At 54.1% G+C, this 14,840-nt stretch overlaps 1 protein-coding gene and 1 pseudogene across 9 annotated transcripts in view; one reads left to right on the top strand and one right to left on the bottom strand.

Annotated features, from left to right (window-relative positions):
* The window catches only part of PDPK1 (3-phosphoinositide dependent protein kinase 1), an 82,444-nt gene extending 67,865 nt beyond the window's left edge, over positions 1 to 14,579 (top strand). For all 9 annotated transcript variants that reach the window (XM_019821156.3, XM_045048339.1, XM_023246955.2 and 6 more), the window contains 3 exons: positions 7,477 to 7,534; positions 8,386 to 8,538; positions 8,846 to 14,579. In XM_019821156.3, coding sequence (XP_019676715.1) covers positions 7,477 to 7,534; positions 8,386 to 8,538; positions 8,846 to 8,962 — 328 coding nt within the window. In that variant the 3' untranslated portion in view covers positions 8,963 to 14,579. The remainder of the gene's footprint in view (positions 1 to 7,476; positions 7,535 to 8,385; positions 8,539 to 8,845) is intronic.
* On the bottom strand, positions 1,962 to 5,341 carry LOC123382659 (annotated as a pseudogene).
* Positions 14,580 to 14,840: the final 261 nt, after the last annotated feature.

The raw sequence follows: 14,840 nt of genomic DNA, 5'->3' as shown, positions 1-14,840 counted from the left end.
GGAGTGTGTGCTGAGCAGGGAGGAAGGGGCTTTGGTCCGAGCAGTGTGAGTACCGCCGGGCCGCGCACTCTCTGCACGCCTTCATGCCGGCTTGTGCGGGAGCGTCCTGGGCCGTGCGTGCTGGGGTCCCTGACGAGGGCTCGCTCTGTTGCAGGCGCGGGGTTACTCCTCAGAAAACCGTGTGTCTTTGCCTCTGGCGTTTCCTGAGGCTCTTCTGTCCAGGTTCTGGGCCCTGCCGAGGCCTCTTGCCGTGCCTCTCTTTGTTCAGGCTTCTCTTCCCTTTTCTCCAGGTTCAGGCCTATTTGGAATCTGGTGATGGCAGGAGCTTTGAGGCACCCTTTATTTGGCCAGCGCGAGATCCGTCAAAAACACTTCGTTCTTAGGAACCGTGGCTCCCGGTGTAGGTCGCGCAGGGCGTACCGCTAATTGTGTGATACCGCTGAGATGGTGTGCGCTCTCTCCTTCCCGTTCTCTGCGAGCGGGCATTGCACTTCTTCAGGGGCCCCACGCTGTACGGTGACGTGGTTTCTGGACTGTGTGCTTTTTTTGTATTTTCTGAAGAAGTAGGTTTACAGTAGAAGTAGGTGCAGTTTTAGAAATTTAGTGAATTCTCAGTATTTCTACTGCGCTCTTAGTGGCTGTCTTCAGTTATACCTGCTGTCATTACTGTAACTCCGTGCCATCCAGTAAATCCTTGCTTTGAAATTGTGAAGTTTTCCTTGTGCCTACACAGACACCCGACAGGATCTGAGTACACTTTGCTGACTTTTTTTGCAATAAAATTTTAAAATTTGTGAAAAACATTTCTGAATTTTATCTGAAACTATTCTTTCTCCATATTTTAATTTTTTTTAATGTTTATTTTATTTTTGAGAAAGAGACACCGAGCATGAGCTGGGCGAGGGGCAGAGAGGGAGACACAGAATCCAAAGCAGGCTCCAGGCTCTGAGCCGTCAGCCCAGAGCCCGATGTGGGGCTCGAACTCACAAACCGTAAGATCATGACCTAAGCCGAGTCAGATGCTTAGCTGACTGAGCCATCAGGCGCTCCTGAAACTATTATTTTAGATTCGGATGATGTAGTCTAAAATTAAAGGACGTTTATCACCTGTCTTCCACATTTAAGTAGGAATCATTGCCTCAAAAAGGGAGATGATCTGCTTTCTTGATCCATAGCAGCCCCACCTACGTCTGAAGGGACTGAAGAGGAGGCCCTGCCTATGAGAGAGGGAGGGGGCCGCCCGCGGAACTTGGGCCGGACTGCAGGAGCTACCACGTACCCACGGGTGTCAGTACCTTCCGGGTCGTGTCTCTGAGCAGAATGTTTGGCATCCTGTCATGGTGCCAGTGAGGCTGCAGCCTCCGAGGCCCCTCATTCCGAGTTTTAACGGTAAAGGAACTTTGTGTTGTAATTTTACACAAAGAGCTCTTTTAGTGCCACACATTAATAAAAAGCCACTGTGTTGGGGCGCCTGGCTGGCTCAGTCGGTTGAGCGTCCGACTTCGGCTCAGGTCATGATCTTACGGTCCGTGAGTTTGAGCCCTGCGTCGGGTTCTGTGTTGACAGGTCAGAGCCTGGAGCCTGTTTCAGATTCTGCGTCTCCGTCTCTCTCTGACCCTCCCCCATTCATGCTCTGTCTCTCTCTCTCTGTCTCTCTCTCTCTCTCTGTCTCTCTCTCTCTCTCTCTCTCTCAAAAACACATAAACATTAAAAAAAAAAAAAAAAAGCCACTGTGGCTTCTTACAGAGAAGTCACGTTGTCCAGGCTGGAGAAGTGCATGTATGTGAAAGCTCAGAGACCAACGAGCGTCGGGCCGTGGATGCTACTGGGTGACAGGTAAAGAGGCTTGGTGCCGCCACAGGCCGTGGCGCGACGGCTCGCTGGGTTAAAGAGATGGCTGCATCCCTCCCGGCGAGTTGTACTTTTGCCTCACGTGTGGATGAATCCCCAGATACTGCTTGTATTGCAAGCGTTAAGCCAAGCGTTGGCTTTGAGTCTGTGAGCCCAGATTCGCATGTTTAGGAAGAGAAAAGCAAACTGTGATCCTTGCACATGGATGAAAACTAGACGCTCGCAGTTAATCCCACCGTCGTGTTGAATCTCTACGGCTTGGAAGCTGAAGTCCCACAGATTATCTGCACGTTTCTTGAGCTGAGCACCGCACCATCCTTCAGCTCCTTATTGATAACACTGGCTAATCCCCCAGCATTCAGGACACAGGGAGGACTCGGGAAGACTCCCTCGTCAGTGCCACACGTGCCCCTCACCGCCGTCGACACCAGAGGAGTCCTGGATAGGTTTTCAGCATGGATTCAGTGAGATCTGCCACGCCAATCCAGTAACACGGTTTGTATCCTTTTAGCTCGAAGACTTTGTAGACACCCTCAACCGCCATCCTAGGAGGTCTCTTCCAGTTTTCACCGTCATTGTCTGCTCCCATTTCTGGATTCGGTTCCCAGAGAGAAAAGTCTGCCACGTTCACTCCACACAGCCACACGAAGAGTTGCCACGTTCTCCCAGAGTCCATCCGTGGCTGCTGCTGGGATGAATGCCAGGTTTTCGGTTGGAAGATAGCAAAATCTCACGGAATCCAGATTACACCCACTTCCCGTCAAACGGTGTCCGGGTGGTCCGCTTAGTTTCCAGGTCACGTAGGAGAATATCCACTGGGTTGGAAACCACAATCACGACACAGCTTGACTATAGGTGGAACGGTGGATTGGAAGGCGCTCACGCTCCTCTGGCCTAGACTGAGCCATCCCTCTCCCTCCTGCTGACAGACCCCTGCAGCCACCACCGCAGGCCCGGTCTCGGTGACCAGAGTCTTCTGTCGGCCACAGTCTCAGGTGTGTGAAGGAAGAAGCTCCCGCGTGGCAGACCCGGCGTTTTTCCTTTGAGTTCATCTTCCAAAACATCCCGACCAGGGCAAGTTGGTCAGCGAGAGACTCTCCCAGAGTGTTGACGGCACAGGCCGCTCCAACTTGGGCAACGCCCGCTGCCGTGATCTTACCGGTGGCGGTCCGGTTGTCCCCAGCGCCGCCGCCGTGGCAGCGGAGAGACAGCCAGAAGAGCCGCGCAGAGGCGGCCGAGTCGGCGGCGTGCGTCGTGTCTTTCCGAGGGCGCAGGAGCTGCCCGGAGTGCCTCTTGTGACTCTTTCTGTCTGTCCTGGAACTAACGCGTCGACAGGTGTGCCGGTGGTGCAGAGGCAGCGGTGGGTGAAACCACGGGTGCCAGGTCACGAATCCAGGCCGTGGCACCTAGCCGTGCGCAAGCGCCTGGGCTCTCTACAGCCAGCACGCGCTCATGGCGAGGGAAGAACCCCTCCTCACTTGTAAGTAGTCATCACCGAACTCTCGTTTTGTTAGTCGTGTGCATAGCGCAGCGGGAAGTGTGCGGGAAACCCAGCTGTGAGCCGCCTCAGGCCGAGCCTTTGGCTGTTGGTTGGCGCCGGGAGTCGGACCCCCTCTCGTTCCGTGAAGACCGTTTTCACCACAGAGTTTTACTGGCAAACGATGGTCATTCCAACTGGGCCGTTTGGCCCTTTTTTCTGGGAGATGAGCGGCATGAGCCTGTCAAGACTGACAGCTGCCAGTGTTTGTTACCAGTGATAAAATCAGAATTAGAATTTTGGGAAACGTTATCTGTTTCTGTGAGCTTGCCATCTTCCCAGTGCTTCAAGCCTTTTTTTGAGGAGGTAAGTAGCGATGGTAACATGTTGAATTTGTCAGCACTGAGAAGGTCTCCGTCGTAACCCAGCGAACCACCGTCTTTCAGGTGAGTGCCGTGTGCCGCTGTAAAATCGCGTCAGGGCGGCAGAGCCGTTCAGAGCGCCAGGTGCCCCGATGAGCTGCAGGGTCCCAGGGCCCGAAACGCCCATTGCTGGGGACTCCGCTTCCGCACGGCAGCGGACCTGGCAGGAGCCGCACTGGCCGAGCGGAGGCGGAGGCAGGCCGGAGCCCCCCGGCTCTCGATGTGACGCCACGTGCTAGCGAGGTTTGTCAAATGTGCAGCAGGCTCATGCTTCGCGTTAATTATCTTCGTTTTGGAAAAAAGTTACTCTCGAATAAAAATGGTGTTTATGTTAGTATGTGATGGGTTTATTTTTGTATCTTACGAATTAAATAAATATTTGAAAATGCTTCTGTCTTAATTTCTCCTACATAAATATCAGTGGCTAAAACCCATATAAAGGACGTCTCTTCGGGATCTTCCGTAAAGTTTGAGGGTATAAAGGGGTCCCGAGAGCTAGCGTTGTAGAGCCAGCTGGCCACGGTCACTTGTTCCTCCGTCACCTGTGTCAAAGCCCAGTGTGGGAGCCTTCCTGAGGCGGTCAGGAGAGCCACGTCGGGGTTCTGGCGGTCCTGCTCGGCTCTCCTGGGTGCGACCGTGCACTGAAATGGCTCAGGCTTGCTTGTGGCCTCAGGCTTGCATCCTCAAAAATGATCTTTTCGGGGTATAGGGGGTGCCGCTGGGCTAGTGTGAGGAGGAGAGAACCGTGGCTGTGGAATCAGGAAGGAGCGTCTTAACCCCGTCACCCTTCGAGAAACGAGCCTCCGTGTGAGTGGAGCAGGGCTGCGGTGAAGCCCCGCCTGCCTGCCGACCGCGCTCCGAGAGTCCCGGGCTCTGGGGTGCAGGGGCACGTGCCGCTGGCCAGAGAGGGGAAAGGTGCCTCGTGCAGGAGCTGGGGGTGCCTTTTTGGGAGAGCGGGAATTGACTTTTGGAAGGAAAAAACTCAAAGCGATGCCTTAAGTACTTAAACTTTTCAAAGGAGATCCCCAGCAGCCTGTTGTAAGCCTGGGTGAGCGCGCTGCGCGACTGGGTTGTGGCACTTGTGCTCGTAATGGAGCTTCAGACCCTCTGCGTCCTGCCTCGGGTTCATTTCAGCGCAGCCACTGGGTCCAGTCGGCCGGCGCCAGCTGTCACCCCGGGCCGTGTGGCTCCATGCCTCCTGCTTGCACACGTGTGGCAGGGAAGGTGCGTGCTGGTCCCCGCAGTCGGGCGGGGCCCATCCATGGGGTGTGTCCGTGGGGTCCTCACCACGGGCATGAGGAAGGGGCTTCCCTACAGTGCCACAATGTTCTGTGGCTGAGCCGGTGCCGTGACTTCAGTTTCACTGGTGCAGAAACACCATTGGGGACGTTTGTGCTCCTGCTCCTTGTCTTTCTTTACTTCCTGAGGGCCGGTAGCCGGGAGTAGGCTCACCTCTCAGTCCACGATTTCCAGATTGTCGTTTGGCGGGCCTTGAGTTCAGGGCCATAGGCACCGGTGCCATGCGGGAGCGTCCCTTTCCAGAGTTGTCCCGGGGCGCTCGCACACATGCCAGGGCACCCCAGTAGGGCATGCGAGAAGGGGAGCTTTTGGTTTATTTAGGGCCGTTGAGAATGTGGCGAGGTCACTTTCTCTCTCTGAATTTCTAGCTTGTGTCCTTTGCTCAGTTTTCTGTTGAAGCTTTGAGCCTTTCCTGCCACTTTGTGCTCTGTGCGGTGCACGTGCTGACCCTGGTTTGCGGAAGGTTTTCTCCATGTGGTCTCCTTGTTCACGTTGGTTGGTGTGCATTCAGAGGTGCTTTCTGTGCTCGCCTGGTCCTGGCCGCTACTGACCAAGTAACTCCTCCTTGCAGGCCCTTCCTTCCCTGCTCTTCCCTTGGCAGGAGCTGGATCGCTTTGGGGCTTCTGGTGACCTGGGATCAGAGTTAACTGACCTCGACAAGAATCTTCCCTAGTTTCTCAAGCTCGGGGAAAACCAGAATATTTTATTCTGTCTCACGATGACCCACATGAGGCTGCGAAGATGCCGTGAGGCCATGTCTTTCCTTCTTTCCTGCTCGTCTTCCCTGGTGCCTTGGCGCCCTCGGCCCGGTGCCCTTGCGGCCCAGCTGCCCGGAGGGCTTGGCGGTGGGATCCTTCACAAGCCTGGGCTGAATTTGAGCTCCCCTCCGCACCCAGTGTAATTTAATTCAAGTCTCCCCGTATTATTTGTGGTCCTGAATGTCACATCCAATTGCTCTGTGTTGGGGCTTGTTGACTAGAAGAGGCTTTCTGTTTGATGCGTGTATTTCCGTGCTGCAGGAGATCATTATATCTCCTCTTCCAAGTCTTGTTTTTGTTTGTTGGCTTTGTTTTTAAGTACTTTGAGAGGGAGGTACTGCGCTTTTCCTCATAGACCAGTTTTTTCGTTAAAATTTTGTTTAGTTTTACAAATCCACATGCTGCTACGTCCCCTTAGAAGTAGTCTGGGGCCACAGCGGGCTCTGGAGCGGCATTGGTGTGGTTGGGTGAGGCTGGGGGCACTTCTCAGGCCCAGTTGAGCCTGGTGGGAGAATACTGGTCTGCCAGCTCGGCTGGCCTCGCACACATACTAGGTGTCCCGTGTGCGCCCCGGCTCAGATCCAGAATGGTAAAACTCTCAGTGTTTGAAGTAACAGTTGTTTTATGCCTTTTCAAACATAAAACGCTATGTTCTCCAGTAGGTCCCCCAGACCAAGAATTTCCGTAAAGTCACACACAACAGAAACCGGCAACTGTTCACTTTAACCAAAAGAGATAACCTTTAAACATTAACACGACACCTTTGAAACTCCCAGGAGTCGAAGTGAAGCATACTTGCTAATAATGTGTGTTAAGTCAAAGTCATGTTTCTTGCTTTCTCTTCCAAATTCCTGCCGTATTTGGGTTAGGAGTGCTTTGTTACTATGGTAGGAACAGCAGTAAGTTTTTTTTTTTTTTTTAAGGTTTCTTTTTTAAGAGAGACAGAGCGCGCGCGCGTGCGAGCACACACACGCTCGTGCGCACACTTGAGTGGGAGAGGGGCGAAGAAAGAGAGGGACAAAGGATTCGAAGAAGGCTCTGTGCTGACAGCAGAGAGCCCGATGTGGGGGTCAAACTCAGGAACCGTGAGATCGTGACGTGAGCTGAAGTCGGATGCTTACTTGAGGCCCCTCCCCCCCGCCCCCCTAGGCGCCCCTACCAGTAAGATGTTCTCAGACGGAGTCCAGCACTTTAATTTTAGGGATTTGTGATTCTCAGCTACTCGGTGGTTTCTGAGTATCCAGTCGGGGGTCCCAGCTTGGGCAGGGAACACGTGGCCAGCAGTCAGTATCCCGAGGTTGACTCTCAGCAGCCTCCACCCTTCTGGGGGCCTCTGTGTTCGCCTCAGCTTTGTTCACATTAAAGAGGACGTGTGTCACCGTACGGGTCTGCAGCGCCGCCTCGCCGCCACCTGTCTGCTGCTGCGCAAATACCGCTGTGCAAGAGTTAGCAGCAGGCGACCGTGCCAGCAGGAGTGGATGCTGGCCCGCTTGCACGGTGCAAGTGCGTCGCACTTGGGCCTCACGAGTCACCGGAGCGAGTTGGGGCTGTGAGGAGGCTTGAGCAAAGCTCACAGATGCCCTCGGGAAGTTCATTTTGAGTGGAGTTGGGAGAATTTCCGTCCCTGACTCATGGCAAGCGTCTCATTCTTGCTTTCTTCCTTTCATAGGCACCAGTTTGTAGAAAATAACTTGATACTAAAGATGGGTCCGGTAGATAAGCGAAAGGTAAGTCTGACTCCCGCCGCACCACCGGCTGCCTGTCTCCCTGTCTGCTCTTGGTCGGGGCCTGGCCTCCTTCGGTTGCACACGGCGTCCTTGGTCTTGGTTCCCTTTCTCTAAAAGAGCATTTCTAGATTTGATGGCTAAGGAAGACTCAGCCACTCAGCGGAAGCCGTTTGAAACCACACAGGAAGGCTGTGGTAAAATAGAAATACAACCTCTCGTTTCGGACTCAGGACCGGGGTTTTCATATCCTCACGAGTTGTCTATTTTTTCATTAGAATCGTTTTTCCAAGTTGTTATTTATTTGTGACCTTGTTATGGATTAATTAAATGGATTGTGTCAAAAATATCAGACCCCACCAACATTCTCCCATCTGCCGACACGGGCCCTTCTTGAGGTCAGGCTCCCAGTCTCCGTTCCTGGCTGTGCCGGAGACACTGCCCGGTGCGGTGTAGCAGATAGGGGTTCCGTCAGGAACACGGGGCCTTGCGGTGATGGTGGGCCAGCAGAGTCGGCTCGTCTTCGCCTGCCCGTGCTGCCGCTGCCCCTGCCCCGTGTGGCAGCCACAGGGGGGCTTGGGGGGTGGGGGCGGCACGCCCAGTGAGGATGTTGGGATCCAGCTCCAGAAGGCCAGGCAGGCTGGGCACTCAATTCCTCCTGCGCCTGTGTGACACGAGAGGCCGATCCGTGGTGGGGAGGCTGTGTCTTGAGTGCGTGGGCGGGTGGTGGGCAGTGGGCCCGGTGCCCGGAGCTGCTTTGACGGCCTGGCCTCAGGGGCAGCGGTATGTGCCACCTCCTCCCTGAGGTGTCACTGCGGGACCCTGACAAGCAGCCTCTTTTCATTTTGCATCAGGGCTTGTTTGCACGACGACGACAGCTACTGCTCACAGAAGGGCCACACTTGTATTATGTGGATCCTGTCAACAAAGTCCTGAAGGGCGAAATTCCGTGGTCACAAGAACTCCGACCGGAGGCCAAGAACTTTAAAACCTTCTTTGTCCACACGGTGAGTTTGTCTCTCTGGGTTCTCCTTTGAGGGGCTGGTGTTTCTCCCTTTCCTGTGTCCCGGGGGCCCCATGTTCTCGGCTCAGCCCTGAGCTGGGCCAGCTTGTCTTTCTAAGGGGTCTGTGACCCTTCCTGCAGAGGTGAGGGCTGCGCATACGGGAAGGAAAACCCCACATGCTCGCGTGCTTCCGCCGGCATTGGCAGTGGCTGTAGCAGGATGACGGTCTCCTGTTCTCTCTCAGGACAGGTCGAGGTGCTGGTCTTGGCGGGATTCCCTCGGGTTCGTTAAATCGGTTTTGTCTCCACAGCCGAACAGGACGTATTACCTGATGGACCCGAGTGGGAATGCTCACAAATGGTGCAAAAAGATCCAGGAAGTGTGGAGACACAGGTACCAGAGCCACCCGGACGCCGCCGTGCAGTGACATGTCCGAGGCTGCTGCCCTCGCTGCCAGGACACGTGCCCCAGCGCGGCTCGCCGCCATCGGGACGCTTCCAGACCACCTGCCAGCCATCTCAAGGGGGACGCAGACGGCGGAACCTTGCAGCTTTTTTATTTAAAAGAAAAGAAGAAAAAAATACCCAACCACACAAAGAACAAAACCAATAACGAAAAGGAATTCAGGGTCGCTTTGCTTGCTCTCTGTGCTCTGTGGAGGCTCCCCAAGCTCTCCTCGCCACGGGGACCCGGCACCGTGCACGTCCGCCTGATTCCCTCCCGGGCGAGTGGAACAGACTCGAGTCACCAGCTCTGCACCACACGCCCTGGTCACCTGTGGCCGAGGGGACGGGGTGTGTGTCTGGGCTCTTCCCGCCCCGAGGCTGTCGCAGAACCCTTTCGGCAGGGAGCCGCATACCCTCCGCCGGAAGTTGGCCTTGGTCTCTGCGGGCTGGGAGTGTTCTTGGCTTTGGTCCGCGTGCTCCCTTTCTTACGTCCCTACTTGATGCCCCCTGTGCCCCAGCAGGGCCCCTTGCTTGCCTTCTCACGCAGCTCTGGCTGTGAGATTTCTGTGGCTGTGAGTGCTCGCTCTGTGGGCTGCGTGTGGCGGGCAGGCTCCAGGTGGTGAGACGTGGCCCGGGCCGTCCGGGTGAGATGCTGAGGTTGGAGGGTGCCAGCGGGGGGTTCCGACCGAACAGCCTTCCGGGCGGTGTGGCCCTGTGGGGCTGGAAACCAGGCCGGTGCCCGGAAAGAGCACTGGCAGAAGCGAGCACCCGGCCGCACCAGGAGTTAGGGCTCCGTCCTGCTCCGTGTGAGGCCAGGGTGGCAGGGCAGATGTAGGGAGGCACCGCTCGGTGAGCTCCTCCCGAGAGTTTTTTCAGAGGGCGAGCTTTGCAGGCCTCCCCCTGGTCGGTTCGGTAGGGCCGAGAGACTCCGGGCGCCAGCAGGCTCCCGGCTGCCACATGCACCCTTTCCGTCGCGATCGAACGTTCTCCTGGCGGAACTCTGAGCGCTTGCACATCTCGGTGGCGAGGGTCTAAAAGCCGCCTCGTGCTGCCAGGTCATCTGGTCCCCATCAAGATGTGGGCCTTGCCTGGAAGAAAACGTTCGCCTTGCACGAGGGGTAGGAACGCCACACTGGGGCCTGAGCATCCCGCCTGCTCGCTCCCTGGTTTCAGGCTTCTTCCTTGTGTTCCTTAGAGGCAGCAGGAAGCTGTACGCCGTGGGGGGGTCCAGGATTTACCGGTCCTTTGATTTTCTTTGCTGCCAGTCCCTGGGCAGAGAATGCCTGTTGGCCTGGTGGTCACTGCTCTGCATTTCTCTCCCTGCTCAGGTTGTCCCTGGAGGGCGATCCTCAGTCCCCTGTTGGAGAGGGGGAGGCCTCTCTGCTTGCAGGCTGCTCACAGACACACCTCTGTCCCCAGGGAATGACGGTGTCCTTTAGGCTTTCAGGAAGGCACCAGTGGAAGGCTCCTGTGGAAAAGATCCACCACTGTCCCCCGCCGCCCATTTCCCCCTCGACCCTCCGCCTATCTGGAGCAAAAACATCCGCTGCCCTGTGTTGACAAGCGGTCCAAATCCAGAGAAAAGAGGTTCTTCTCAAACTGGTTAGCCCGGGAGGAGTGCGTGGCTGTGGCGGTCGCGCCTCAGGGCAGCGCAGGAGGTGGGGGGCGGGTGGTGGTTGGGAGCAGAGACGCTGCCAGGTTTGCCGATGGCTTCCCCCCGGGCTGCGTGCGCCGCTCTGCACTAGAGCCGAGCCTTACGTGAGCAAGCAAGTGCGCGTGCGCCTAGGTGGGTGGCAAGGTGTCGGGCGTGCTTGCCCTTGGGGTGCCGCAGGGAGCAGGACCCTGCTCTGGGCTGGAGTCGTAGGTCAACCTCCTGTCGTCCTCTTTCTTGCTTGTGAAAAAGCTTACCTGTGTTCACCTGCTTTTGAGAAAGTCCGTCTCGCTTGGCCCTTTCAGGAAGTCCGTTTGCAGCTTTTTCCCCATATCGATAACTTAACTTTGTCAGCACGCCGCTTCTGTGGCTGTGCCGTTAAGAGAGTTAGGGGCCTGCTCCTGCACAGCATCCTGGGATCTGGTTACAGGGACCCGAGCAGAGCCGGTATCGGGCTTTCCCAAGAGCACTCAGCTGGGCCGCTCTGGGAGAGACGCATCGGCCGTTGCCTTCTTCTCCCTGGTTGGCGCCACTACCTCCCGGGCTAACCCCTCAAGCTCCATCTTAACCTCCAAAACCAGAGAACGAGGGGTTCGGAGTCGAGCTCGCAGCTGACAGAGTTGAAGTGACTGCCCTTGCCTGAGCCAGTGACAGCTGAGCCCTTCCCTGTAGGCTACGTTTCTCCTCTCACTCAGAGCCTTCTCCTCCCTCCCCCCCCCCCTTTTTTAAGGCCTATACTTCCTCTTTTCCTACCCTGTGCTTACTCACGTTAGCTTTAGTTTTATCCAGCTTGTCCTTAGAGCTCCTGTCCCGGCATGCAGGTGCCTTACATTCTAAGATGTGGACGTACTAGACTGTTAGTCTAGTACGTACACAGACATACACGGAAATGCAAATGATGTACCTAAGGCGAGAAAGAAAATGCCCTGTTTGATGGATCCAGGAGCCGTGTGTCCCGCTGCGAGAGGGCAAGGGGAAGTGTAAGTGCCAAACCGAAGAGCCGCCAAGCAGAGCCCGCCCTGCCCGCACCGTGTGGCCTCGCTGGCATGGAGGGGAGGGAGCGGGGCTGTGGTCTGCGTGGGCTCGTACAGTCCGCTGTCCTTGTCCCTCTCTGGGCACTCCAGGAAGCCAGGTTTGGGTGCACTTGTCTCTTGCCCTCTTTGTGTGGACCTCACCAGGAGAGCGGGTGGTGGGTGGTGGTAGCCTGCAGCCCCGTCGGGTGCACAGAGCCCCACCTGGTGAATGGCACTGCATCGCACCTGCGCTTCTGAACCTTGGCTCTCAGGAGTTTGTTGCAGACCTGCTCGGGAAAGATGCCTGTCACGGTCACGCCAGAGCTCACGGCACCCGCACCTGCTCCAGCCCCCGGAGGCCACGCTGTGGTATTTGTGGCCCATACGTGCCCAGGGCCGCGTGTTGTCACAGGGGCTCCAGGTGATTCTGTACTCTATTAAAACATTTGTTTTCTGGAAAAAAAAAAAAAATCAACCGTAGGCTCACCAACCCAGAAAAGACCACTGTGAACGTTCTGGTGTATAGCCCACCTTCTCCCCTCCCCCCATGCACACATTTGTTTTCTTTTTAAACTAAACTGGGAACATAAAACACTGTTCTGCATTCAGCTTTTTTCACTTGATAATTTATCTTAAGCATTTCTCCATGTCATGAGCAATGATTAAAAAAACATTGTTTTCAGTGATTGTAGAGCTTAATGGTTATAAATTTTATCATAATTTATCTAACCATTTCCCTGTTGTAAAACACTTAGATGGTTTTTGGTTTTTCACTATTTAAATAATGCTGTGATGAATATCTTCCTAAATCTTTGATTTTGACTCTGATCTCCCCCTTCCCCCCCATTCCTAGAAGTCATGTTTTTGGGTTAAGGAGTTTGTTTTAAAGGTGGTTTTTTAGTCCTTCCTCCGTCGTCATCTGATGCTTAGATGCTCAGAGTTCAGTGCAGAGCCTCCTCGGTTGTGTCCTGAGGATTCTGAACAAATCAGTTTCTGGTAAGGGGTGTGTTCCAAAGAATGTTTTAATAAGACTGCTCTTTTCTTTTTTTATAATGCTAAAATGACATCCTTATTTAGGTCCATTTGTGGCAGATTTTTTCAAAAGCTAATTTCCTTATTTTCATTGAAGACTCTGGTTATGCTTGCATGTTAGTTACCGTCCCGTCCCCGCTGCTGCGGCTGTCCAGTGCTCCGTGATCTCGTCAGAAGCTCGCGCTTTGTGTCCACAATGGTACTGAATGTGCATCTGCACAGTCAGCTGAGAGGAAAAGTGTTGAACTGACCTTGCCACATGCTTACTGGATGATTTGTAGTCAAGTTCGTACACTCAGAACATTGGGCCGTTCGGAATCAGTAAAAGAGCAAATTCTCTACTTGAAAGAGACCACGTAGACAGTTGGGTTTTGCAGAAATCTCATTGCCCTCATTCTCTCCAAACGGTGGGACTCAGTAAGAAGGTCTTAGCGGTTCAGTAGCGTGCAGTGGCTAGGCCTTTTCACTGTGGAATGTGATTGTCCTGGCCGACATGGTTTAAGGACCTCTCACACTGTTTCAGGTTGTCTGCTGGTCGAGTCCACACCATCCAATTTGGTTTCATTCTTGATTTCTCCACTTTCAGTTTGGGGTCCACTGATTCTGAGGAGAGGTGCATGAGAGATTTTTTAGGTGCCATGGTCAGTGCTGCTCGAGTCCGCCAGAGATTATGGCTGGATTGTGCAGAATGAGATTCCCTGCCCTCCTCTGACACCCCAAGTCCCCCGTGCCCTGGCCGGTCCACAGACTGGGTGCTCACCGCCCGGTCCGCGGAGGCTGCAGCTGCCGTGAAGAGGTGTAGAGTATGGTGAGGGCACTGTTCTCGGAGATGTTGCCATATAGGTCTTTCCACATCGTTTCATCTCACCCGGAGCTGAAGTGAACTGATGGGGACTCATGTAGCCCTTCCCTCTCAGGCAGCGTCTGTGACAGGTGCCTTAAATCAGGGCGGGAGTCACTCCCAGAGCCTCTGAGGGGCGCAGGCTGCTGGCCCAAGATTGCAGAGTTGTGACTCAGGCTACCTGTGGAGAACTGGTCTGGGGAAGAAGCTGTTCCAGGAAAGAGCAGTCCTATCTGTAGCTGAGACAGCTGTGATGGGCAACTGACCGTGCCTACACGTATACCTGAATTTTCCACAGAACCCATTTCTTCAAATACGAAGAAACACCAAACTTCAAGTACAGAGAACTTTTTACAGAAGGCAGACCTTTTTTTGTGTGCGTGATCCATCCTCGTCTAACCCATCTGGCAGAATGACTTACGAAAAGGGGTCATTTTGCTGGTGAAAAGCCTCTTTATCGTTATCAGAAGTTTGATTGGACGTTGACAAAAATTTTTGCAGTTTTTAGAGCTGCTGTAGCTGTTCCTTAACACAAAATAGGATGAATCGGTAGTATGTTAGCTGTCTTTCAGGTTGGTGGCAGTCAGTTAGGACATGTATAAAATTCTCTACCTGGTCTGTAGCTGTAACTGTGATGTACAGGCAAAGCAAAAATTTAAAACTTATGAAAACAAATAATGCAATGATATTAGGATATACACTTTTGTATTTTTATTCTTATATAAGGTTATTTGCTGGCTATTGTTGGCCTCTAGTTCAGTCTGTGTTATTTAAAATCTAATATATGAATTATTTGGATTGAATTCATGTTCGGGGCCACGTTGTTGTATGTATTGATGTACAGCCTTGAATGTGAATAATTATTGTAAACTATATTTTACAACTTTTTTTCTGGCTTTATTATATAAATTTTCTATTTGGTCAATGATTTAATCATATAATTTAATGAATCTGTTTCTTCTCTTTTTTTTTCAAATATTTGTGCTGTAGACGTAGTTACTGGATGATGAATTTTCCACGTATGCTCGGTAGTCTTGTAATAAAAAAGCATGTAGAGTGTAGACGCTCGCTGACGTAACTCTTCTTTGATGGGGGCGCGGGTCCGGCGCGGGCGTGACCAGAATTCCGGGCCCGGAACCCGGCGGCCGCACGCCGCACGCGCGGGGCGGAGGCCGGCGAGCCCCTCGAGCCCGAGGCCCAGCTCCGGCCGGAAGGGGGCTCGGCCGGCCGCTTTTCCGGACCGGAACTTCCGCCCGCCGCGTGACACAAGGGCGGGCGCTTTACGAGGGCGGACCCATGGGCGGGACAGAGTTCGGAGGACG

The sequence above is a fragment of the Felis catus genome, chromosome E3 (assembly GCF_018350175.1).
Source record: "Felis catus isolate Fca126 chromosome E3, F.catus_Fca126_mat1.0, whole genome shotgun sequence".
NCBI lineage: Eukaryota > Metazoa > Chordata > Mammalia > Carnivora > Felidae > Felis > Felis catus.
This window is presented reverse-complemented; position numbering and strand designations above follow the sequence as displayed.